The following is a 26,231-nucleotide window of genomic DNA, read 5'->3' as shown; positions in this document are numbered from 1 at the left end:
CCAGGAGTGATCTACTAAATAATTCCAGAAATTCTTTCTGGGGCAGAAAGGCATCTAATAATGGTAGCCAAAACGAAATAGAGAACTAAAACCAACAATTTGGATGATAAAAACAGCTGGGCTCAACTGTCAAATAATTCACCAAGACTATTTCCTTCCAGGTGCTTTATCCTAGGGATTCCTACAACAGCCTTGTTCGCATCTGCTAAGAATCATTATTTTAAGGGATCGCACAAAGGATCAGCATGTTTTTCTTGCACTTCCTTTGATCCTTCAAGTACTGATGCCTGTCCTGCTAGCATAGACTCATACATCATGATTCAGACTTGATTAAAGTCTGGCCTCAGAGGTGTAAACACAAATTATGTTTGGAGGGGGCCAGGGCACCAGAGTTGCTACTGTCTTTCTTGATCAGGTTTAAAAACCTGTAATTAAAACAATTCTCTGTTCTAAAAGTGGAACAGTTCCTTTCAACATGCCTCAGCACAGGACTGCTGTTTGCTATAGTGACCACCCATCCTGTGTCCTACAAGCCCATAGGGAGGGTTCCCGAAAAGTGAGATTGTTTGGCATAGTGATGACCAGGGTTACACTCTACAGCTCTACAAGGCACCAGCTGTATGTAGGATTGACTGCTTTTAAAACAACTGTAAAGTAAAATATAGTCAGTCACTCAGGCTGGAATTAATCAATTATATCAATACAGTTACTAATGCAAAGCAAATGTGCCGTTAAGTGGTATGATATTAATGATCTGACATTCTAGCTCTCCATTTCCAAAAGCAACGAACTTTGAATTTACACTTTTGAATGAGTTCCTTTGCTACTTGAAAGATTATCAGTATGATCCACTTTGTACTTATAAAGCAGACAGATAATTCAGGCCCTTCTTTTTCAGCGAAGGTAAGTGCACTAGCCAAGGAACAAGTAGGAAATCAGGATGGATGTTTTCTAGAAATAACAGGTTCTGCTCCATTGTACAGTCATCTTCTCAGATTCCAATGGCAGATTCAGGTGAAGTGCCTTCTGCACCGTATGTGGCATTACTTGTCCCACGTTACTGTTTGATATGTGATGGGAAAAGCATTTTTAAATTAAACTTTGTTAGCATTTATTAGCATACGGGGAAGATGGAAAGACTATAAATTCCATCCCCTACTTCAGCCTGAGATTGGGCCCTTTAAATGAGAATAGACTTTGACAAACATGGGGAGACCAGAAGTAAGGCCCAACATCATGAGGACACCTACCTGTTACAGCCAGACCCAGGGACTCTAAAGCTGAAGGCCTGGATAGTGTATAAGGCAAACTAGAATTGCTCATTTTTTCCCCAAAATAGTAGAACGACCTGCACTATGCTAAAGAGTTTCCTGTCTAATCTAAGCCAGTAAATTCTAAAGAAAAGTGATGAGCTCCGGGTATTCTAAAGTTACAAGTCTGCTGTAACGTCAAGAGATGCATGATGGAACTTCAGTCTATTTCCATAATTACACTCCTATATTGTTTTGGAGACATAAACTATAATAAACTTGTGCGTCTCCTTTAGAATCCTAATTCAATTTTTTGGGAAAAGTTGACATAATCCATGTTTTGAACCACTAACTTGTGCTTTCTTACACTACTAATCTGGAGCTAGTTATTACAGATTACAAGTTTAGTTGTCTGTCCCACTGGAAAAGATGATGTGGCACTATTTCTAAAACCAAGTTGTTAATCACACCCAGATTTATACTATCCCAATCTGACTTCTGAAAAATGACTCCTCAGGCATTCTTAGGATTCTTAGTGATCACATGTAAGGTCAGATCCATGTAACAGTTGAGGAAGTCTGACTTCTTTAGGCATTTTTTTATACAAACTCTTATGGCTCTGTGTCCCCTAAAGGATAGTACTGTTCACTACATAAGAGCTTGCATCCAACGTGCTTGTAGTACAGAAGGAATTTCATCTCAACTTTCATTCAAAGATTGTTCCATAGGATCACAGCTTCTTGAACAGAACACTAATTTGCTTCATTTGTGGAGATTGACTCCATGCAAAGCTCCCTCCGTGGAATCTCTAACTACAGGTAGATGTTGTGAATCAGTCAGTGCAGTGCTTAGCTGCAAGGCTTCTTCAGTGTTGTTGTTCTTCGGAGACAATTGGTAATTACAGCGTTTATTCAGGGATTTGTTCAGCATGACATCAGAGCACTGCTGCCTGGACCCAAGTTAGTACAGAAATGGAAACTGAATGCTTATCTATAAACTGGATCCTCTATACATTGATCTGTCTGGAAGCCCCAGCCTCTTGTGGAGCTCTCTCTCATAAGATAACAATGAGGCCACGAACTTACTTGGAGTCAAAAAAATAAAAAAAAAATGGACATTTAGCCACATAAATAGCAAGGACTTCTTTTACCTGTTTTAAATGTTTGGAAGTGAGAAACCCAGTTGCATCAGGGCATAATGTAGCCTCTCAGTGAGGGGAATAAGAAGAAAATTCCTTGGTGGGAGGGAGATGTGAGTTATTCCATACTTGTCAACTTGGACTGAAGTTGCCTCTTCCACTGAAGCATCTAGTACTGGCTTGTGCTACAGAGTAGATGGATCACTAATCTGCTCCACCATGGTAATTACTATGTTCTGAATGGCTGGCTTGGAGGTTGCTGGGGGAGGAGCCAAGGGAGGCAGTATTAAGCAGCAGGGGAAGGGAAGAGGAGGAGAATCCTCACATTGAGCTGAGCAGGCTGCTGCTACCATCTTGACTGGAGAAGATGCTGCTTGTAAGAGGAGCCAGGAAGGGGGGTGGGGAAGAACTGACTGATGTATTTGTGTGGGACTAGTTAATGGATCTGGGGAAATTGTGTAGCAGGGAACCCATTTAGTATGGTACACAAGTGTTAGGAAAATGGTACATACACTTCCTCTGTTTGCCAAGCCTTGGAAGGCAGGTCTGTATAGCATGCCAGTGCGTATGGTGTAGCAGCGCAGCAGGGAGTTTGTGAAGACATGCGTGCCCAAAGGAACGAGGGACGTACTAGGCTTATAAGGGGAGAGAGAAAGAATTAAGGGAACAAACCAGGAAAAGAGTGATTGAGGAGAGTCTTATTAAACATAGTAAAATTAATTGCGGACAGAGAGAAAAATGAGTGGGAGAGGAGAAACATCAAGACTCAGAGCAAATGGGAAAGTAAAGGAAGTTAAAGAACAGAAAAGGAAGGGGAAGTACCAAAGCAAGGGAGACTAAGTGCATTTTATTTAATACAAAGTTTAATGGGAATACATTACATAATAATACTAAATTCTCTCTTAACCGCCCTCAGATGGGTGGTATTGGATGGGCTAAAGTTTTCAAAATGTTCACATAAACCATGCACTCCTTTATGTTTCTGGTAAAGTGATGGGAAAATGACTTTTCTGGGAAGTTTTAAAATATATTGCTTGGGCCTACTGAGCAGTTGGGCTTCTGAGAGAGACCTGGATGGGCCAGTTGAGTGATTTCAGCTCGTTAGCCGTTGGAAGGGGGACTGATTTGAGTGAAGAATGCATGTGGAGTAGGAGCTGGCATGGATATACATTCAGGGGCAGGTGTAGTATCTGAAAATACAAAACACCTTTTTTGTAAATTGACTATATTTTCCACTGACTGTCCCGTTTTAAGTAATTGTTGATTGGAAGACAATCTGCCATAATTATCATGGGAGTGTTTGTTTTTAAAGTACTAAAAGGTGCTAGTCTAACCATAATCATTTATGAGAAAGTAACTTATTTGTATCACTGATTTTTTCAGCAGCGTCTCTTGGTGTACACTGTACTAGAGCCGCTCCCAGTGAATTTTCAGGGACAGAATAGGCAAACTCTCTTTGCTGACCTTTAGGGAAGCTGGGGTCAATCCACAGCCATGGGTGGAGAAGAGTTAACCACTTTAGACAAACACTTAAAAAGTCTCTCATCTATTTCTAATAAAGTCTATCAATGTAACCATGAAAGATGCACTGTACAAAACAATTTCAACACCAGATCTCTTTCTAGTACTCAGAAGCAAAGCATGATAACATCCAGCTTTTGCGATACTGCTGAGAAACAGAAAAACAGTTCATTTTGACAGCAGGGCCTCGGTTTGCAAGTTCAGTAACTTTTGTCAGCTGCTCCAATGTCTTTTTCACTAATGCTGTTGAGTGGGATGATTACATGTCATCAATTCCTTTATGCTACTTCCATCTTGTGTTCACCCAGCTTAATGTGTAACAGCTACTTGCATTGAAGGCTTCCTTCTTCAGAAACATCTGTGGTTTCAATAAGTCTTTGTAAGTGTGAAAAAGCCTGAAATCCTTGAGTTCTAATTCTTTGAGAAGACTGTACCAGTATCGGACCACCGTGCTGTCATTGCCACTGACCTCAAATCCAGGCCAATGAATGTGAACTTCAAAGACCAATTGTCCTATCTGTTCAACAATGTCTTCCAGAATCAGGTTTTCCAAAATTTTCCACTCCGCACTTTCCATATCTGCCTTGAGGACATCAATCTGAAACAAAAAACTAATTACTTTATGAAAAAGACAGACTTCACAATTGCTGTTGACAACCATCTGAAGTGCCAGGCTTTTCAATTTCATTCAATTTTACTTAATTACTCTTGAGTATGGCTGTTTTTATTTAGAAATCCCAGCACCTCCTGGGGATAATTGAACTAGTTTTTGAAGTTTCATAATTGCTTGTTCATAACTTCCCCTCCCAACCCGCTGTTTTAAATGCTTTGTAGTCTGAGGCTTCTAATGAGGGTACTAATGTGGTCATTAAACCACTATATTTTATTATTCCTTTACAAATCCTGTGAGTGCCTCAAAGTTATAGGGGTGAGGAACACCCATTGATATGCAAAGATAGTCAGATCATTCTTTTCTTTAACCTTGGCTGAAGGAAGTGCTATTTGTCCATTACTTTTTTTAGTATTACAAAATCCAGTGAGCCCCTGTAAAAGTTATGTTTGTTTGTACAGCAATAATACTGGGGGCCCCAATCAATACTATTGTGTTAGGACACACACACACAGTGTCTCTCTCTCTCTCTCTCTTCCCCCCTCCCACTACAAAGACCTTCCAATCTAAGTATATGAGGACAAAACAACTGCATACAACAGACAAGGGCAGCAGAGGGTAACAGAGATATTGTTATTGGTCTTATTCTCGAGGGCATTCTGTGCCAAACAATTCTGCACACAATATTTAAAAATTCTGCAAATTTTATTTGTCAAATAAATGTGTAGGCTTCAGTATGGCATTGCGGAGCACAGGCCACTACCAGGGCCAGCCCACAACATTTTGGTACCTGAGGCAGGGAGCTCAAATGATGCCTCCATGCCCCTCGCTTGGGCCAGAACTTTGAAAGGTCTCAATTATACCACCTTCCTGTTCTCCTCTGCTACCTACCCCAATAAAGGAGAACTAACAACTTAAAATGCCTTGTTCAAAAATTGTGTTACATTTGCTGTTCAGTCGTTTGAAAATTAACTTTTCTTGTCTGCATAGTAAACACTGGCATTTTTATCTGCTCAAATAATCAAAGTGGTGCTTTCCGTGCCGCCTGGTTACAAATATTTGACCTGCTTCCTGAAGGTCTACGGTCTGGGCCAGCTCACGCTCCATTGAGATGGTTGCAAGGCTGACCAGCCTCTCCTGTGTCACTGTGGAGTGTAGATTTGTTTTTATTAACTTCAGCTTGGAGAAGCTACATTCTCCACTGGCAACTGTTACAGGAAGTGTTAGAAATATGCGCAGAGCAACAAAAGCATTTGGAAAGAGGGTGGTCATCTTATTTGTGCACATTTATTCCAGAACAGCCTTTGAAGTTGATCCTGCTGAAATGTATCTTAAAAGGGCTTTCAGTTTGTCACCTAAATCACTTGCATCAATATTGCGCACGCCATCATGTGTCAACACTGTCTCTAGTGCCCTGCATTGCTGGTGTAGGTCGTCTTCAGGCAAGGAATTTTGGAATATCATACAACATCCCAAATATACTGCTATGTTCCCTGAGCTGCATGAAATGTTCTTCAACTGACTGTATTGCACAATCTAGCACCTGGTTAAAGAATTTAACTTTGAATTGTTGTTTGGGTCTCTTATGGGATTATCCCATGCCTCGTAATCAAAATGTCTTCTTCAGTGACTCTTGTATTCTTGAATGGGTGGGAAAATAGCTTCAGTGTGAAGTTCCTCTGCTAGCTTCTGTGCACTCTTCAGAATGTTTTGAAATCCCTCATCTGACCAGTAAGACTGTAGGTACAACTTTGCTTTGTCCAGTTGTTCCATTGCTTCAGATATATCAAGGTCAATATCTTGGAGTCTCCTGCTTACAACATTTATTTCAACAGTATGTCATGCCACAACGCTAAGCCACACAGAAATTTGAAGTTGTTTCTGGGGATTCCATTTCCCTCTGCCACTGTTCTCCCACAAACAATTCCTGTCATAGCATTATCCTCCATAATGGCAACTATGGTATCATCTATCTTCCCAATTTGGTGTTTGATAGGCTTTATCACCACCTCTCAACTTTCCCATCATGTGGCACTCAATGATTTCAGTGTAAGAGAGGATGTTCCCAGATGTTGTTTCAAAATTTGCCATTGATGAGTTGATGCAGAGAAAAATACATAGATGCGTTGAATTACATTAAAAAATTCAGAAGCCTCACTAGAAGCTGATGCTGCCTCACTGACCACCAAGTTCAGTGAATGAGAACTGCATAGGACAAAAAAAGCTCGAGGGTTTAACTCTCGGATCTACGTCTGCACTCCTGTGTTCTTTCCTCTCATGTTTGCACCATTATTGTAGCCCTGACCTCTCATGTTAGTTACCACAATTCCTGTATTTTCCAGCTTTTTAAGAAGCACATATGTCATACCAGCTCCTGTAGTATCATAGAATATCAGGGTTGGAAGGGACCTCAGGAGGTCATCTAGTCCAACCCCCTGCTCGAAGCAGAACCAATTCCCAACTAAATCATCAATGTCAATAAATGCTAGAAAATGCTCTCTGACAGTCACCATTGCAGGACACTTTCACTAGGTTCTGTTGTTACAAAATGCATCATTAAAGTCATTTGTTCCATATGGCTGATTTCAGGTGTGCAGTACAGAATAACAGAGTAATATCTTGCATCCGATGAAGTGGGCTGTAGGCCACGAAAGCTTGTGCTCAAATAAATTTGTTAGTCTCTAAGGTGCCACAAGTACTCCCGTTCTTAGAGTAATATCTTGCTGACTTCAGATCTGCCACAATCTTCTGTTTGACTTTTGTTGCCAGTAACTCTTTGATATCATTTTGAATTGTTTTTCCAAGGTAGTGGTGTGTGTACATTTTGTGGGTGGAGACTCTTCTTAGATGCTCCTGGAGTACAGCATCAAACTCAGCCATCAGCTCCACAATTTTAAGGAAGTTTCCATTGTTTGGCACATACCGCTGATCTGAGGAGCCAGCTAGGTTTTGGGTAGCAAGCATTCTCACAATGGCAATGAGCCATTTCAGAGCATTTTGCCAGTAAAGAGACTCTGATGCAACCTTCTCTTGCTGCTGATCATCTATGGTGGCCTTTAACCTTAGTCTCATCTCAAGCTCTTTCCACCTATGGAATGCTCTCTGGTGATTTGCTGCCTTCTCATGGCATTCCAGATTTCTAGCCAGATTTTTCGAGTCCTTTTTTTTCCTGTAGAACCCAATGTGGCTTGAATATTAGACTGGAAGAGTTTGCAACAAAAACAGTATGCAGCATTCTGGGTTTTTTAGTACATAAGCCATGGCCTCGCCACTTTGTCACCATTGGGGATTTCATGCCAGTTAATGTGTTGCATGGAAACTTCTATTTTCATTCTCTTTGGGGAACATGAAGTTTTTCACTTGCTGTGGCCCATGCAGTACAAGGAAGTCCCTCAGGCTACTGCTCAAGTGGGTCCTCAGTCCTGTATCATCTAGACTTAAGGAACTAAACTCAGCTGCAGCTGCTTCTGCCTCCACCACACTCTTCTCTGATCTGCACTTTTCTTCAGGAATGTGCATGGTTACATCCATTTGAGAAGGAGATATGGATGCTGCCATAGCTGCCAGGTCACCTGCACTCTAACTGGAATATCAGGGATCTCCTCAACACCCACATCCTCACTGGGGCCAGAAGGCTCACCATGAGCATTTGTCTATGTATCTCGGGACAGCTTCTTCCTGCTTAGATGGAAAAGCTTCCTTTGCTTGCTTTCTTTTTCTGAATGCTGCCCCAGAGGGGCGTTTTCTTCTTTCACTCATGACTGCTGTACTGTGCCAGTTATAGTGACTCTCAATACTCAGTTGAAGGGGACAAATAATCAGGCTGATAGCAGGGCCTGAGTGAGGGAAGATATCAGCGTCTTAAGGGCCTAACTGGTTCCTACTACTTCAGCTGACTGCCTGTTCTCTTCAAGTGGGTTCAGGGAAGCAGCAGAAAACAGAAAGCTCCCTGAGAAGCTAGTGTTAATCAGGCCAGGCTCCTGGGGGGTGCTAGAGAGGTACATAAGAGTCTCCTCCTCTCTCTCCCTGCAGCTCCTGCTGCTTTCTGTTATTCCTGCTCACCTTCCTCCAGCACAGCACTCCACCATCTCTGTGCATCTAGAGCAGAGAGAATACATATGCACCAGCAGCAGACACAATTTTCTACACTCTGGGTCCTAGGGGTGTTCCCCCCCCCAGCCTGGCACCTGAGGTGGCTGCCTCAGTTCGCATCATGGTAAGGTCAGCCCTGGCCACTGCCTGCACAGAGGTGGGAGATCATTCTGCAGCTCCACCCGCCCCCACCCCTCCGCCCTAGGACACAGACTCAGTGGTGAGGCTGCACCAAACCCTGAGACAGGGACCAGACCTGCCCCAGAAACACCCTGCAGCCCTGCCCCTCTGTGCCAGGTGCACCAGGAGTGGGCAGGCAAGCTCAGCCCAGCAGGCTCCAAGTGTGGAGGAGCTTAGGGTACGTCCACACTACATGCTGGATTGGCGGGTAGCGATTGATCTATCAGGGTTCAATTTATCGCATCTCGTCTAGATGTGATAAATTAATTCCTGAATGCTCTGCCATCGACTCTGGAACTCCACCAGGGCAAGAGGCGGAAGCGGAGTTGACGGGGGAGCTGCGGACATCGATCCCGTGCAGTGAGGACAGAAGGTAAGTCAATCTAAGATATGTTGACTTCAGCTACGCTATTCTCATAGCTGAAGTTGCATATCTTAGATCAATTCTCCGCCCGCCCTACCCAGTGTAGACCAGGCCTTAGTGTGGGAGGATCCAGGTGTGCCATTGAGAGGGTTCTGTGGGGCGCAAGCTGAGTGCAGGGAGGATCTAGATGCACAACGGTTTGTTGGCGGCGGTTCTGGGTGCAACGGTAATGGGACTCTGCAGGGGGATCCAGGTGAAGGTGGTTGGAGCTCAGTGGTGTGGAGGTTGGGTGTGAATAGAGCTCATTGGGGGCTCTGGATGTTTTAGTGGGGGGGGTCCAGATGCTGGGGGGTGGGGCTTAGTGGGGTGGGGATAAGTGGGGTGGGACTCCAGGTGCAGCTGGTTGGGTCTAGGTGGAGTGGGGATCCAGACAAGTTGTCAGGGTGGTCCAGGTGCAAGGACCTGGCACGTGGGGTTCTGGGTGAGTGGGAGTGAGGGTTGGCAGGAAGGTCTGGGTATGAAGGGGTCTGGATGCACAGGGATAAGGCAGATGCCGGAGCAGCTCCCTGTACAGTGATCCCTTCCCCTGCAGCTGAGGAGCAATGGGTCAGGAAGCAGGGAGGAGGAGAGTTTGCAGAGTTTCCTGCAGCCTGGGGAGAAATCTGGGGGGTGAGTCTGACCCGGCTCTGGATGCTGTGCAGGGGAAGAGGAAGTCCCATCCTCCCCAACCCAGAGGAGACAAGAAGCTGAGCCCGGCACAGGATAGGAGCTACCAGCTAGGTCTTCCCCAGTCTTGCCCTCTGCCCCACAGTGATTTACCTCTCTGCCGGCTGCCCTGGGCACCCAAAACATACTGCTGAGGATGGTCACATGACCGCTTTTGTGGCTTCCCTGTCAGAAAGTCATTTTTCTGGGGGGAAGCAAAGAAATTTGCAGGGGACACAAATTCTACGCATGTGCAGTGGTGCAGAATTCCCCCAGGAGTATGGTGGTTTTATGGGACTGTTTCCCAAACCTAAAAATGATCGTGGCTAGTCTATGCAGTGTTGTTCTAGCTGTGTTGGTCCTAGGATATTAGAAAGACAAGGTGGGGGAGGTAATAGTTTTTATTGGGCCAACTGCTGTTGGCGAGAGTCGAGCTTGCACAGTAATCTGTTGTTCAGAATGCCTTCCCAACCCCCACATTGCAACACACATGCTTGCTTTTGCCGGGGATTATGGGATTCACGTATTTAGTATTCAATTAGCTATACTCTTACTGGCAGAAAGAGCTTTCCTTCTCTGGCATAACTGAAGTCTGCTCAAGAGAGGCCCCAGCCTAGAGTAGCAGGGAGTGCTGCAGGTCAGGAGTGAGCCACGCTGGCAAAATGGTTGTGAGAGCGCTCTTACAGCTTGTGCTGTGCCTTGGCTGAAGGAAGTGCTGTTTGTCCCTAGTTTTCGTAAGCGTTAAATTCACTCATACATGCTAGGAGACAGAAGGGTGGCAGCCTCTTGGTGAAGCTCACTCCTTCCCCATCTTTCAGTCAGCAAATAAATTCCTAGTAACTTTCTAAAGTCTGGAGAGCAGTTGCCAGGGTTGTAAATAACTTCAGTGGCCTTCAGTGTCTAAAGGAGAATGTGAGTGTGTGCAAACCGAGGGAAAGGAAATATTGCTTTACATGCCGGACTTTTGATTGCTGCCTCTCCTCACCTTTTCACTTACCAAAGACTGTCAGACAATGAGCTCTGCTGAATGAGGCCAAAAATATACAACTTGACAAAAAGACACTGGAACAGGAAGTATCAAGAGGCTCCCAAATTATTTCAGGAACAATACCTTGGTGTTGCTACCTTTAAATACTGGATTTTTCAACTGCCTTTTCCTATATATTCTACCTATTAATGGGGACAATTGAGTTAAACAAATTAATACACTTGCAATTTGCAAATTCAATATTAATCAGAATCATTACTATAAATGATAGGAATGAAAGTAAAATCACAGTGTAGAAGTTGATGACTACAATAATCCACTAGTGTTGCGTTGCTACTGTTACTTGTTCCATTACAGCAGGAATTTTGTCTTCATCCTAAAGACTGTTCCCATATGCCTGAATGTGCAATACATTTACAGATTACAGTTTGAACATTGCTGGACTAAACCCTTGAGAGATTTATCAACACCACAGTAAAACATCTCTTTGGTGCATGATAAAGTAGATATGGTCTCTGAAGATTATGTTGTCTAGATTCTTATTGAAATGTTAATTACTAGTGTATTTTTACTGTAGGCTTCCTAGCATCACTGAAAGCATCTAAATTGCTTTTCAGGAGTAACTTTAAAGCTATTTTTTCAGTTTGGGCATAGGAGAATTTGAGTGGGGTTTTTTATCATTTTTGTTGGAAGTTAAATGTCTTCACTGAAACAAACAGCAATGGAATTTTCTTTCCAAAAAAAAAAAAAAATCTTGGCTAAGGAAGAAAAACATGCTCCTCACAAACGTCCGTTTTTTTTCCTTTCCTTTTCTTTTGCCAACTCTGTTGCTGTGATATTTGGATGATTTTCTTTAAAGTATTAACTTTCTTAACATACATAACAGTGTGTACAGAGCGGTTAAACTAGAGCATTAGTTAAACTGGGAATTAACTTCCAGCAGAAAATTCATAACGGCTTTTAATGTGCAGCAGAGGAGGCTGTGTCTTAGCTGCTAAGTTTATTTTGTAAATCTGCACAGGAAGGTATTTCCGAGAGCTCATTTCTGGATAGTATATCTCCCTTCCATTGAAATCTTTTATAAAACCCCAGGCATACTTTGTATGTTCAAATAACGCCAAGCACATGGGTAGATTCCTAGCCCTATTGCAGATGCAATACAATACATTAGAAGCAAGAGGAAGACTAAGGACAGGGTAGGCCCACTGCTCAATGAGGGGGAAACAGTAACGGGAGACTTGGAAATGGCAGAGATGCTTAATGACTTCTTTGTTTCGGTCTTCACTGAGAAGTCTGAAGGAATGTCTAGTATAGTGAATGCTTATGGGAAGAGGGTAGGTTTAGAAGAGAAAATAAGGAAAGAGCAAGTAAAAAATCACTTAGAAAAGTTAGATGCCTGCAAGTCACCAGGGCCTGATGAAATGCATCCTAGAATACTCAAGGAGTTAATAGAAGAGGTATCTGAGCCTCTAGCTATTATCTTTGGGAAATCATGGGAGACGGGGGAGATTCCAGAAGACTGGAAGGGGGCAAATATAGTGCCCATCTATAAAAAGGGAAATAAAAACAACCCAGGAAACTACAGACCAGTTAGTTTAACTTCTGTGCCAGGGAAGATAATGGAGCAGGTAATTAAAGAAATCATCTGCAAACACTTGGAAGGTGGTAAGGTGATAGGGAATAGCCAGCATGGATTTGTAAAGAACAAATCGTGTCAAACTAATCTGATAGCATTCTTTGATAGGATAACGAGCCTTGTGGATAAGGGAGAAGCGGTGGATGTGATATACCTAGACTTTTTAGTAAGGCATTTGATACGGTCTCACATGATATTCTTATAGATAAACTAGGAAAGTACAATTTAGATGGGGCTACTATAAGGTGGGTGCATAACTGGCTGGATAACCGTACTCAGAGAGTAGTTGTTAATGGCTCCCAATCCTGCTGGAAAGGTATAACAAGTGGGGTTGCGCAGGGGTCTGTTTTGGGACCGGTTCTGTTCAATATCTTCATCAACGATTTAGATGTTGGCATAGAAAGTACGCTTATTAAGTTTGCGGACGATACCAAACTGGGAGGGATTGCAACTGCTTTGGAGGACAGGGTCAAAATTCAAAATGATCTGGACAAATTGGAGAAATGGTCTGAGGTAAACAGGATGAAGTTCAATAAAGATAAATGCAAAGTGCTCCACTTAGGAAGGAACAATCAGTTTCACACATACAGAATGGGAAGAGACTGTCTAGGAAGGAGTATGGCAGAAAGAGATCTAGGGGTCATAGTGGACCACAAGCTTAATATGAGTCAACAGTGTGATACTGTTGCAAAAAAAAGCAAACATGATTCTGGGATGTATTAACAGGTGTGTTGTAAACAAGACGCGAGAAGTCATTCTTCCGCTTTACTCTGCGCTGGTTAGGCCTCAACTGGAGTATTGTGTCCAATTCTGGGCACATTTCAAGAAAGATGTGGAGAAATTGGAAAGGGTCCAGAGAAGAGCAACAAGAATGATTAAAGGTCTTGAGAACATGACCTATGAAGGAAGGCTGAAGGAATTGGGTTTGTTTAGTTTGGAAAAGAGAAGACTGAGAGGGGACATGATAGCAGTTTTTCAGGTATCTAAAAGGGTGTCATCAAGAGGAGGGAGAAAACTTGTTCACCTTAGCCTCCAATGAGAGAACAAGAAGCAATGGGCTTAAACTGCAGCAAGGGAGATTTAGATTGGACATTAGGAAAAAGTTCCTAACTGTCAGGGTAGTTAAACACTGGAATAGATTGCCTAGGGAAGTTGTGGAATCTCCATCTCTGGAGATATTTAAGAGTAGGTTAGATAAATGTCTATTAGGGATGGTCTAGACAGTATTTGGTCCTGCCATGAGGGCAGGGGACTGGACTCGATGACCTCTCGAGGTCCCTTCCAGTCCTAGAGTCTATGAGTCTATAAACAAGGAGTTAAGTTATGAAAAATATTTTCTAGTATCATTTTCAGACTTTGTCCTTTCACCTCCTGTTTTTGCCTGGATATTGCAACTCATGAGGCATGACAGTGCTACTGTAATGCTTGCTATAGGGGAAAATAAGATAAGTGAAATGTAATGTTTCATCTGCGTATGCATTTTCCTGTTTGTGGGCTTAATGTCCGATAATATTGTCTCAACTTTTGTGATTTAACTTTTATTTACATTTCTGTTATGCAAACATACACACACATACATACAAAGGGTTATGACAGAACAAGAGTGTACAGACTCATGTATGCAATGCACACAATCTGAGCATTTGAGGAGTGCTTCGTATGCAGCTCTTTGGCTGTGGTAGATGGAATCCTGTTTTGACATGTATTTTGCTTTGATCCACTGAGAACTCACACTCCATGCCCAGTTGGTCCGAGCACTTGGAGGGGAGATCTCCAAGGAACACTGAAGTGCTGTAGGAAGCAGTGTTTGTGATTCATTTGGTGGTGCTATTCCCTTTCAATCCGTTCTGAACTAAAGTTCCAGTGTGCTATTGGTGGTGTGCCTTCCAGTGGATGAGGCTTAAAACCAGGACCTTGACCACTTGTGGCTATTAAGATCCCATAATCCTTTTTGTAAGTGTAGGACTCCACCACAGCACTTAACTAAAATTGGCTAAAAGTGCTAAATGTGTGCTGGGGCTTGCCAGGGCTGAGTCCCAGCACCTCTTTCATTACAAATTAAGCACTGCCCCCACTCCCCTCCCTCTGAAATGGGCTAGGCTTGTTCTGAAAGGCAGTGCTGCTTTCTTCTACCTACCTGGGAGTAGGAGCAGGGGGGAAACTGGGACTAGGACAGGGAGTTCAGAAAGGCATGACTAGAACTTGCTGGGAAAGCAAACTGGAGACAGTTGAATGCTACTCTGAAGAACTGGATTCTACCCCTGCCTCTACCACAGAATTTCCTATGCGAACTTAGGTAGAATATTTACACCAAATTTTCCGCAGGTGGTCATTAATTGTATAATCCTCATTTTCAAGGTGCTTGACTTGAGGCAGTGGGGTCTGACTTGCAGCTGAAACTATGGGGAGTGGGAGCTGTGCTTTGAATATATGAAGTGCTATATAATGTTACTTATAAAAATAATCAGGTCCTAGGTGTATCAAATTCAGCACCCAAAATCAGTGGATACTTTTGACCTTAATCTCTGTATCTCAGTTTCCAATTTGCAAAATTGGGATATAACACTCCTTCACCTCACAGCGGTGTTATGAAAATAAATTAATATTTGTGAAGCACTCAGATACTTTAATGCTAAGCACCATAGAAAAGTCCAAGAAGAAACTAATAAATATGTCTCCAGAGCAGAGTTGGAACAGTGTACAGTAAATAAAGCTTACAGCCACACACTGAACACTGAGGAGAAAATAAAATATTGAATAGCTGTTCATTAAGTCAGTATTGTCCATTCTGTGCTCTGAACGAGGCAGAGAGTCTTGTGGACAAAATAGTATGCAATCATGTAATTAAAGACTATATCATAATGCATAAGCACAAGGGGCCCAAATTAAGGGTGCACAGGTATCCTTGACTCTGGCACTTCCTAACTTTCAGTGCTTGGGTTTGCAACCTTTAATGTAGCTTTTTGTCTATAATAGTTTATATATCAGTTTACTTGTGAAGCATTTTAGACTCCATTGTTTCGACAAGCACTATAAATATAAATTGTATTTCCTTAACTCATTATGACATTTAAGTTGAAAAGTAGTTAAGGGATGAACACAGTAGTTCCTCTTTATAAATTCAAATGGGCTGCTCCTTTTCCAAAATATATATATAAAAAATTGCACCTTGCTGTATTTTTGTAGCTAATTTACAGTCTAAACAAGTATGCTCATTACAGAACTATGCTGCACTGCCTTAGACACCACTGACTTTATCTTCATGGAACTGTTGTAATTTTTAAAAATGGAGATGTTATCTATTTAGAAAACTTTTCAGAAAAATTGCTTCATTCTCTCATTTCCCCACTATTCTTGCCCCCATAGTGATATAGTTTGAGGTCACTCTGTCATAATATATTTACAGTTATTTTCTTTAAAAAATTAATAGCCCTGTAGCTGCACTGGCTGAACAGCAGGCAGCCTGCACATTCTGTTCTGCTTTCATAAAACTGACTTGAAATGTGGCTATTAACTCATTTTATCCTGCAGAAAAGTTGGTTGCCAAGCCACAATGATGTCTTCTATTAAAAACATACTGGAAGGATCAGAAAAGAAATATGATGCTAGCAGGGATGTGATATATACCCAAACCAGAATTTCTTAGTTTAACATTCTACTATTCAGTGCTTTTCATTGCTCAAAGACACAGAAACGTATGCATGTATCTGTTCATTTACCACCTGCTCATGAGCCACTCTGATTGCCCTACTTGCTGTTATGTACCAAGGGTGAAATCCATGAAGGTACTTAGGCACAGTAGCACTCAGCAATGCAACACCTAACCCTTAGGCATCCTGCCACGAAGTTTGGCATCCAGGCTTTTCATACAATGCATGGTGAGAGTTAGACAGCTAAAAAAGGGATTCTCGGAAGCCAGTAAATTGAGCAGGGAGCTGCTTAATCTAGCCAGGAGTGAAATGCAGAGGAAAGAGGCCACATACCCAATCCTGCAGTTTGGCACCTAAGCGGTCAGATGTGTGCTCTGGCAGACTAAATCTAGATGAGAAATCTCACCAAAAAACAAGCAAACATGACCCCAGAATACCCAATAGTCTGGGGATTCGAGCATTCACTAGGAGCGGGGAGTCACAAATTCAAATGCCTGCTCTGCCTGATTTGGAGCAGGGATTCCCAGGTGGGAGGCTGAGCTTGGTAGACCCTTGGTCTAATTTTCTTTTGAAATTGTGTGAGCATGTGAGACAGAGAGAAGTTTGAATGAAAGTACACAGATTACTAATGGAAATAAGATTCTCTATGGACCATCTCCTATGATTAAAGCTATATTTTGAAAAACCTATTGGAAAACCCACCTTCTGACCAATTTCTTCCCTGAGGAGCCGGATGTCTATATACAATGATTCCAGCATGGTGCCACCTAGCAGAGAATTTCTGATTTTGAGATTTGAGTCCTTTGAGGGGGTTAACCCACAAAATAAGCTCTGCAAATGTTAGTATTTGTCCTGATGCCTGCTGTTAGAGCTCTGTTCATATGCCTCAGCTCTATGTGTAAAATCTAGCTATCCACGCTATGGGAGATAATTTTGATCTGTATAACAGATCGCTTCTGTGACTTTGTGGCTGGATGGACTGTAGAGGCTTAGGGGCCAGATCTCTGTTTTCAAGCTATTTCCTTTCAGTATTGAATTATACAGACAATGCCAAAGCCACCACACATTGACTTGCTGAAGAAAAACACTGACACTGGAAAAAATTATAGACCGAAGAGACTTTATTCAAGTGCTGGATTACAAAAAAGCCACTTGAAAACAAAGTACGGGTACCTGCAGAGGAAAGATTTTTAACTCCATCTCAGATTCTTAATGACATCAAAGAGCAGCCCCTGTTCTTCAGTGAGCACACTATTTCATGCACAGAAGGCCCTGCTTAATGGTGGAAGTATAGCACATTCAGACTTTCACACTGTCAGGACTTGGCCATTTCATTCTTTGGAGTTTTCTTCCATACAGTGTTGCTTTTGAGAGGGCGCTTTAGCTGCACTGAGGTTGTGATCTCTGACAAGATACTGTGTGGGCCCTGAAACCGCTAAGAGGCTTCCTTTTTTTAAATGAAACCTGCCACAGTTGATTCAAGTATTAAAAATTGATGCATAGAAATTAAATAACAGGAAGTAAATAATAGCCTTGAACAAAATGGTCTCAGGGTTAGACTGTAAGCTTCTGGGGGCACAGAGTACACTTCCTCTGTCCTTTAAAGCAGTTTTTCTCAATGTCCAGTCCATAGACCTGTCCCTGAGATCTCCCTGACATGCTTTAGGAAGCCAGTCCCTGGCATCATATAAGATTGAGAAACACTGCTCTAAACTACTGTGTTGTTTATAATGCACCATAAATAATAAAAAAACTTAAAGGGACACCAACTTAAACATCATGTCTAGGTATATTTTATCTACAGCTGTTCCAAGAAACACCAAAGATAAGACTGAGAAATTAGAGATGAATTGGATTCATCACATGTATTGAGAACAGGACCCCAGCCTTTTGCAAAACTCGAGCTCGTAAGCTGGAAAAGTACACTTTCCTGGCTGACACCCTGAGAGCGAAGGGCTACAAGGTGCAGATGAACGCCCTGGTCATCGGAGCCCTGGGTGCCTGGGACTCCTGCAATGAGCGTGTGCTGTGGATCTGCGGCATCAGTCAACGCTACGCACAGCTCCTGTGGTGCCTCATGGGCTCAGACACCATCCGATGGTCCACGGATATCTACACTGAACACATCACTGGCCAGCGACAGCACCAGGAGGTGTGAGCTGGAGCAACATCGTGCATTGACTACGAGAAAAGGACTGAGAGACTTTGTCCCTAGGACCATATGAACTGGAACCATAAACTCACTGAACATTAAATCTCACCAAATGAGGGTCAATCCATCCTCCGCATTGTATCCACTCATTATTCTCCACACCTGAACATAGCCATTATATGAACAACATACCCTCATATCTCAATGTCTGTACTGTACCCTGTTAGTCTTTTACCCCCAATCAGGGATATTGCAGATTACGTAGTCCTTACACCATCCGATCTTAAACCAAACGTCACACTCCTTGATAATCTGTGTGTTATTCCCTGATAACCAGAAACTTCTATGCTTGAACTCTGTACTGTTCACTTTTTTAAACATCGTTTTAATAAATGTTTTAAATCTGTTGTTATAAATGCCAGGTTTATGTTTTCTAAATATTTTACCCTTCTGAAGATGTACCACCCTCTTGCGTCCTTCTTCCCACAATTTAAGAATGTGTGGAAGTCGCACAGACAGTTGGGCTCCAAATAGATGTGATTATTAACACTCTGCAGCTATGCTGCTCTGGCAAGGTTCTGACAGCAACAGGAGACAGGGAGGCCCACTAGAGGGCACTCAAACTATTTAAAGGGATACTACTCAATTTCTATACAGTGCACAGTATTCTACCAGTCAGGGGGAAATGGGCCCTTTCCTCACACCCAATGAACCAGCTGAAGAAAGTATGCGAGGAGAGGATTTTAGGTGTCTAATGTTTCACACATGAAATAATGGCTCAATTACTGTTTTAAAGGTAATGACTGGCTGCAACCTTGTGTCATTTCCCACTACAGAAGCAAGAGTTCAGTTTGCCTTGATAATCTTAGAAATAGCAGGGTTAACGGGGATTTAGGATGTTTGGTATCCTCTGAGCACCACTTAGAGCTCCTTGGAGAGAAGGGTCAATTGAGAGTGGATTGCTGGAGGAAGCAATTACTCACCTTGTGGGCGCAGCAGCCTCGAAAGAGAGAGAGAGAGCAAATTCATTGCAGGTTAGTCAACCACCATCCCTTCGTTTCCAAGGGATCAGTTTTTTCCATGTGGAATGAAGAGGGGAATCAAATATTTCATTGCTAGTTCAAAGCTATGTGGAAGTGCTCATGCTCAAACGTCCCTACAGATTCACATTAAGAATTCATCCAGACAGTTGATTTATAAGACTGATTCATGCCTGCCCTCCAAAGCCATGATTAACAAATTATAATTTTCATATCAACTGCATGATGAGACAAGCTCTATCCTCTGTTGTCTGTCTTTTGTTACTCCACCCTTAGTTTAAGATGCCCTCAGTAGATAAGAATTTAGACAGTGCTATATGAATGCAGTCCACATTTTGGCAGTAATTTTCTTGGGAATAAGCTGTCATATGTTTTTTAAATTTTTTCTTCACTGTGCTTTTTTCTTCTTCTATGGCTTGCTGTCCTCTTTTCTGCAGTCTTTCAGTATGTTTTCCCTCTTTCCCCTTCCTTCTATTCATCCCCTTTCAACTTGATTTCTGCCCTCTTCACGAACAGCCTATTGCTTAGTTCCTTTTTATTTCCTTGCCCTGTGCCCTTGTCTCTCTCTACTACCCAGGGTTGTAACTGATGGCAGATGGAACAGTGGTCATCCTTGGAGCAAAGTGCAGTTGAAGCATTGCAGGACACGGTCCTGATATCTCTTCAACCCAAAGAGAATGGATGTCATCTCTGAACAATGAGAGGAGGAAGAACATCTGCTGTGCTGTTTCATGCATGCTACTGGTTACCCTGACCAGGATGGTGAGGATGCAGGGCTTGGGAGAAAAGATAAAGTGCCCCTATTCTGGCCCATGTTTCTTACTCAACGTGGATCAAAACTAAAGTTCCTTTTTGTCTCCCAGCTGATGGCACTGTATAGATAGCATCATTGCCAAATAATTCATTCTTGGTTCAAGTAACAGGATAAAATGTTCTATATCCAGCTACTTATATGGCCTTGACGCTCTAGAGTGTGATCATCCTAGTCCAATCACTTTTAGTCTAGATTCATCCACTAGACATTTCTGAGACAGGGTTCTGTGGTAACTGCGTGGTGCAAGCCAATATTGTTTTCTTGTTGTTTACAGTCTGGTAGTTTTTTGAGGTACTGACTGGGTGTTTTGGGTTTTTTTTTTGTTTTAATTTATATCTTATTATGAAAGTATTATACAGCAGGGAATAGTATTTTCAGAGCCTTTACATATTGTACTGCACACATTGAAAGTGCAGCTAAGTGGAGTCAAAAAACTTACTTAACTGTCTCTGCTACTCAACCATCAATAATGGGAGTAACAGCTTGTCCAATGCATTAATGTCCCATGTAGGGACTAGCCTTACAGAAAAGGCTACAGAATAGGAGAGGAAGAATCCATTAATGTCAATTATAACTAAGCATTTATGATCCCTATGAATATTATATCTATTTATGTCACTTAAGGAAAATTAACATGGGAAAACTATGTTAAAAACCTCTCTCGCTCGCACACATGCATGCATGCCCAACGGACAGGTCGTGCATAAGGCTGTGATAGTACTTCGCTAATTTCTCCAAAAGTTTTCTCTTAGGCTAAAATTTCTCCTGCATGGTCTTAATCTGACAATAATTTATTTCTGAAGCTTTCATAAAAGGAAAAAAAAAACCTTATTCAGTCATCCAAGTTTAACTGAATGGGAAGGGTAGGCAAAAAGAGGTATTCTTTAAATGGTAAGAGACTTTTCAGACATCACTTTGAATTACCAGAAGACAAAATAATTTTCTTAGCCTCCCAGCTGCTGTTGGCTAATCATACTGCTGCAGGGGCCGGGCCAGACCAGAGTTTCTCCACCCACAGCTGGGCAGGAGGCTGTCACCCTTTCAGTCAAATGTAGGCCTCACTACTGTCATCCATGACTTTTTTACCTCACAATTAGAATCCTGTAAAGTGTTCTGCATGGAACTATATCAGAGGTGGGCAAACTACAGCCCACGGGCCACATCCGGCCCATGGGACCCGCCTGCTCTGCTCCTGGCCTGGGAGGCTAGCCCCTAGCGCCTCCCCTGCAGCCTCAGCTCACTGCGCCGCCAGCGCAATGCTGTGGGCGGCAGGGCTGCGAGTTCCTGGGGCAGCAGAGTCATGGCCTGTTCCGGTGATCTGGGCAGTGCGGCTGTTGCACTGCCATCCACCAGTGCTCCAGGCAGCTCGGTAAGGGGAAAGGGAGGTTGGATAGAGGACAGAAGCATTCGGGAGGTGGTGGTCACGGGGCAGGAATGTGGATGGGGTGGGGCGGTCAGAGGGTGGGGAACAGGGGGGTTGAATGGGGGCAGTCAGGAAGGAGGGGGGGGTTGGATGGGGTGGCAGGGGGGGCAGACAGGGAGAAGGGATGGTTGGATGGGGCAGGAGTCCCAGGAGGCAGTCAGGAATGAGAGGAGGGGTTGAATGGGGCGGCAGGGGGCAGTCAGGGATGGAGGTTCCAGGGGCAGTCAGGGGATGGGGGGGTTGGATGGGGACAGGAGTCCAGGGTGGACTGTCAGGTGACGAGAAGCAGCAGGGGTTGGATAGGGGGCGGGGGGCCATGCCTGGCTGTTTGGGGGAGGCACTTTCCCACCAGACCCTCCCACAACTGCTGGCTTGTCACGTCCTGCCTCACTCCTCCACCCCTGCGGGAGAGCCAGGGGAGAGGCAGGACATGGTGAACAGCAGGGACCTTTGGGGAGGGGAGGTGCAGTGGAGGAGAGGAAGCCAACTTACTTATCAGGTGGTGGTGAGCCTTAGGGAAGGGGCAGAGCAGGAAGGGGATGAGGCAAGGCCACTATAGCCCAGGTGTCCAACAGAGCTTGGCGGCGGCTGCGTCAGGGAGTCTTAGCCTTCCCTGGACTATTATACCCATGGATCATGATCCTGAACAGAGAGAGGCATCTTCCTATGTCCTGTCAAATCTGGACCCTCAACCCTGCCCCTTCCACAGCATTTTGCTCCTGGCTAGCTTAGGTGAGGCCCTGTTCAGCTTGCTGGGGTCTGTGAGTTCCTTGCTTAGGCCCCTGACTCTCCCCATACCCTGCAACCTCAGGCCTGTGAATTCCACTGGGTGGGAGGGTATTCGGATTTAGGCCTTGACTCGCTAATTTAATCTAATGAGAGAACATTCTATTGTCTGACCTCTGAGCAGGGAAAAAAATCCTCTTGTTTTTGCTCTTTTGATGTTATCTCCCAGACTCTGCTAGATACTTCTGGGAACGGATGTTTATTCAAGAAAATAAATGCCGTTCACTGTATCCTAGTTCTCTTCATTAAGGGGGAACAAACATTTGTATCTTGTTTATGCTGCTGCAGTATTATGCAAGGGTATAAGAGTGGGTTGAAGGCTAACAGAACTGAGGAGGATAAATGTCATGTTCTCTCTTGTTAGAGATGGAAATTAATGGCTGACACTGGGTTAGAGAGACAAGGTGGGTGAGGTTTAATAAAACGCTATTATTTCACCAACCTTGCCTCTCTAATATCCTGAGACCCAACACAGCTACAACACTTAATGCATTTTTTTTAGTAATAAAACATCTTAGAGAAGAGCATTTAGGGTAGGATTTTTTCAGAGTAAAGCAAATAGTTTAAAAAAATAAACATTTCACTAGAGTATTTAAAGCTCTTCTTGTGTTTGCTAAGCCAACAGTAAACGATAGGAACCTGATGCTGAAAGCAATGTAAATTATACAGAGGAAAATAGATCACTGCATACCTAGGGTCTCTCTACACATCCTTTGGTATATTTATCAAATTCAGTCAAATTCCCTCTCCTCTTCAAAATGAACTCTTTGCTAGTTGCTGAAATAGCCCCAAGCCTTATATCTCCAGCAGCCTGGGAGGCTCCATCTTCCTGCAAGCCAGCTCTTCAAATATCATCTCTATAAAAGTGATTCACTGAAAGTGAGACGCTCTTAAAGGTATTAAACTAACCCAGTGGATGTGAGGTGTGTGTAGACATTAATATAACAATTGCTATATATGTGAAAGAAAATCTGCAGCCTCTTGGACATCAGTTGTTATTCAATTATGCACCATACCATGGCTGCGTAAATTTTACAGTGACTACAGGGAGAGAACTCCGATTCTCTTGTTCCTAAAACATATTCTATCATCTCTAAAAGGGAATCTCCTTCAGTTATTAGCAGAATGAGGTCTATGATGTAGCTCAGCAGTTCTCATTTCATCCAGTGAAGGATCTGGTGCACATAACATGCTAGGCCAATCAATACAGTACTTTAAAAAAAAATCCTATTGTGAGACTGTTAATTTCATTCCACTTTCTATCTGACTTGCTTATGTGCTTCCAGGCTGCTCATTTTACCTATGTGGTCCTATGTTCATTTGCAATGGCAGCAGAAGGACAGCAGCATATACAATGCACATTTGAGGCACACAACAAAGAATCTCTTGAAGAATCTTTCCCTCTTCTCCCACAAAGACTGTAATATTGCATCGGGGGAAAGAGAGGCTGTTTGTCAGTCTGATCTGTACATTTTTAGATCCAGTTTTTCTTTGAGTGAAATTATTTGGATACTTTGAGTTGACATCAGAATCAAATGGTAACCGCAGAAAGAGCTCCAACTGCTGTGATGTAAGTGTACAGATCAACAAGAGTCAAACTCCAAATGGAAAGATTTTGCAAGCTATAAAAGGGGGATGTGCTGGAGGCTCTTTGGCAACAATTTGGAAAACTTGGTGATAAAGAATTTTTTCTAAGGGGTATAGCCATGTTTGCAGAATCTCCCCTTCTTTCCCTCCCCACACTGGATTAGTGAACCTTTATAAAGAATTTGTCAGTTAGTCACTAGCCAGAAGGACAGCAACTGGGGTAGAGAGGTAGATTTATTTATTTGGAAAATCTGTTTTAATTTTACTAACATACTAAAGAGAGAGACTCAACACCCTTTCCCCTTCAATTAACTGGTGTTACATGCTCACAACATACATCCCACTGGTTCACCAACAAAACTAGGGAAGACCAGACTTTATATTCCCAATATTTTTAAAACTAAAAAACCGTACAAAATAACCATTATTTTAGCCCTTTTTTATAAACCATACACTTGATATAACATACAGAAGCAAAAATGGGAATAAACCAAATTTTAAAAAAAATCTTCTCCTAGTCACCTTTAAAACTGGTGCCCACATTTTCCCCATTGTAAGGACATTTAGCATTTTTGTGTCCTTGGGGAGCACACAGGTTTCAGCTGTGAAACCTCTAACATATATTACTATAGCTATTAACATAGATGCTGTCTGAATGCAAGCTAGCTGCATACTAAACAATGCTTTCAGGTCCTGGTAGGTGAACTACTGTTGTTTCCTGGTAGGTGAACTACTGTTGATAGCACCATAAGTATCCAACCAGGCAAATGGAATGGAGTTTAAAAAAACAGAGAAAGACAAAAGAGGCTGAGAGAAACTCCTTTAAAGAAACATTTGGAAGGGACAATGGGAGAGGAGGTAAACAGAGGCTCAGTTCATGAGCCTTTCACTCAGCAGTAAAAATGGGTTTGATGATACAGGCGCTCCCCAGGTTACGCAAGACCCGATTTAATGCAAATTCATCCTTACGCAAAATGCAAAAAGTTCCATAAGGCATAAATACAATTTTCGAGTTGTGGAAAATATTGCGTAGCATATGGGAACACAAAGTACTGTAGTGCAGTGTGAGGAGGAATACAGCAGTAGCATCTCCTACAAGGGGAAGGCTTTGTGCTCTCACAGCTTCCCAGTTTCGTGTTATTTCAGTGATACTGAATATCTGTTATTTCACCCTATTATTTCATTCAAATCATGCCTGTCTCCTCCTCTCCTTCCTCATCTACAAATTAAGCCCACTGTCATCCACTACCAAAATGCAGCCTTCAGTGTGCCAAGATAACAATAGGATTAAGGTAAATGCAATATTTTTGGTTGGTTTTTTTTATGCTTGCACAATATATGTTTTTGACTTATGTAAAATTCGGGTTATGCAAAGCTTTCCAGAACGGAACGATTGTGTAAGTTGGGGAGTGTCTGTATCACATTAGAGCCAGGTATGCCATGTATGGGTTTATTTAGTTTGGAAAAGAGAAGACTGAGAGGGGACATGATAGCAGTTTTCAGGTATCTAAAAGGGTGTCATCAGGAGGAGGGAGAAAACTTGTTCATCTTAGCCTCTAAGGACAGAACAAGAAGCAATGGGCTTAAACTGAAGCAAGGGAGGTTTAGGTTGGACATTAGGAAAAAGTTCCTGTCAGGGTGGTTAAACATTGGAATAAACTGCCTAGGGAGGTTGTGGACTCTCCATCTCTGGAGATATTTAAGAGTAGGTTAGATAAATGTCTATCCGGGATGGTCTAGACAGTATTTGGTCCTGCCATGAGGGCAGGGGACTGGACTCAATGACCTCTCAAGGTCCCTTCCAGTCCTAGAGTCTATGAATCTATGAAAAAACACTGTACAAAGCTGCAGTCTCCGCTAAAGAGGCGTTCAGGAGCAGGATTCTAGGGGTGCTGCCGGTCAGCATGGTGATAGCTTGGCAGAACGGTATTGGGGAAGCAGGGCTTGCACAGCATCAATCTGACTCTAGCTAGTGCAGTTGCTGCCTTGATTTCACGACTGTTAAATTCATTAATTTGTTTAAAAAAATGCATCAAAACTTTGTAGTTTACTGATGGCAAAAGGCCATAGAATGTATATTTCCAAACTGCAATTGGAAACATCTGCACCAGTTTGATTTCCACTGAATTTGCAGTAACTGGAGTAATACCACCTAGCTGATGCTAAAGCATATGGGAAGCTCACGCATGGAAACAGTTAGTGCTCAAAATGCATCCTGGAGTAATTTACAAGACACCAGTGGAGTTACAGCAAGGATGAACTTGGCCCAGCATGCACAAGTATAACCTCAGAGGA

At 42.8% G+C, this 26,231-nt stretch overlaps 1 protein-coding gene across 1 annotated transcript in view; it reads right to left on the bottom strand.

Moving 5' to 3' along the window:
- Positions 1-3,457: 3,457 nt before the first annotated feature.
- The window catches only part of METTL24 (methyltransferase like 24), a 99,731-nt gene continuing 76,957 nt past the window's right edge, over positions 3,458-26,231 (bottom strand). The window contains exon 5 of the mRNA XM_050951419.1: positions 3,458-4,507. Within this exon, the coding sequence (XP_050807376.1) occupies positions 4,193-4,507 (315 nt within the window). The 3' untranslated portion in view covers positions 3,458-4,192. The remainder of the gene's footprint in view (positions 4,508-26,231) is intronic.

Source organism: Gopherus flavomarginatus, chromosome 4 (genome assembly GCF_025201925.1).
Source record: "Gopherus flavomarginatus isolate rGopFla2 chromosome 4, rGopFla2.mat.asm, whole genome shotgun sequence".
NCBI classification, from domain to species: domain Eukaryota; kingdom Metazoa; phylum Chordata; order Testudines; family Testudinidae; genus Gopherus; species Gopherus flavomarginatus.
The sequence above is the reverse complement of the archived record's forward strand: the minus strand, read 5'-3'. Positions and strand labels throughout refer to the sequence as shown.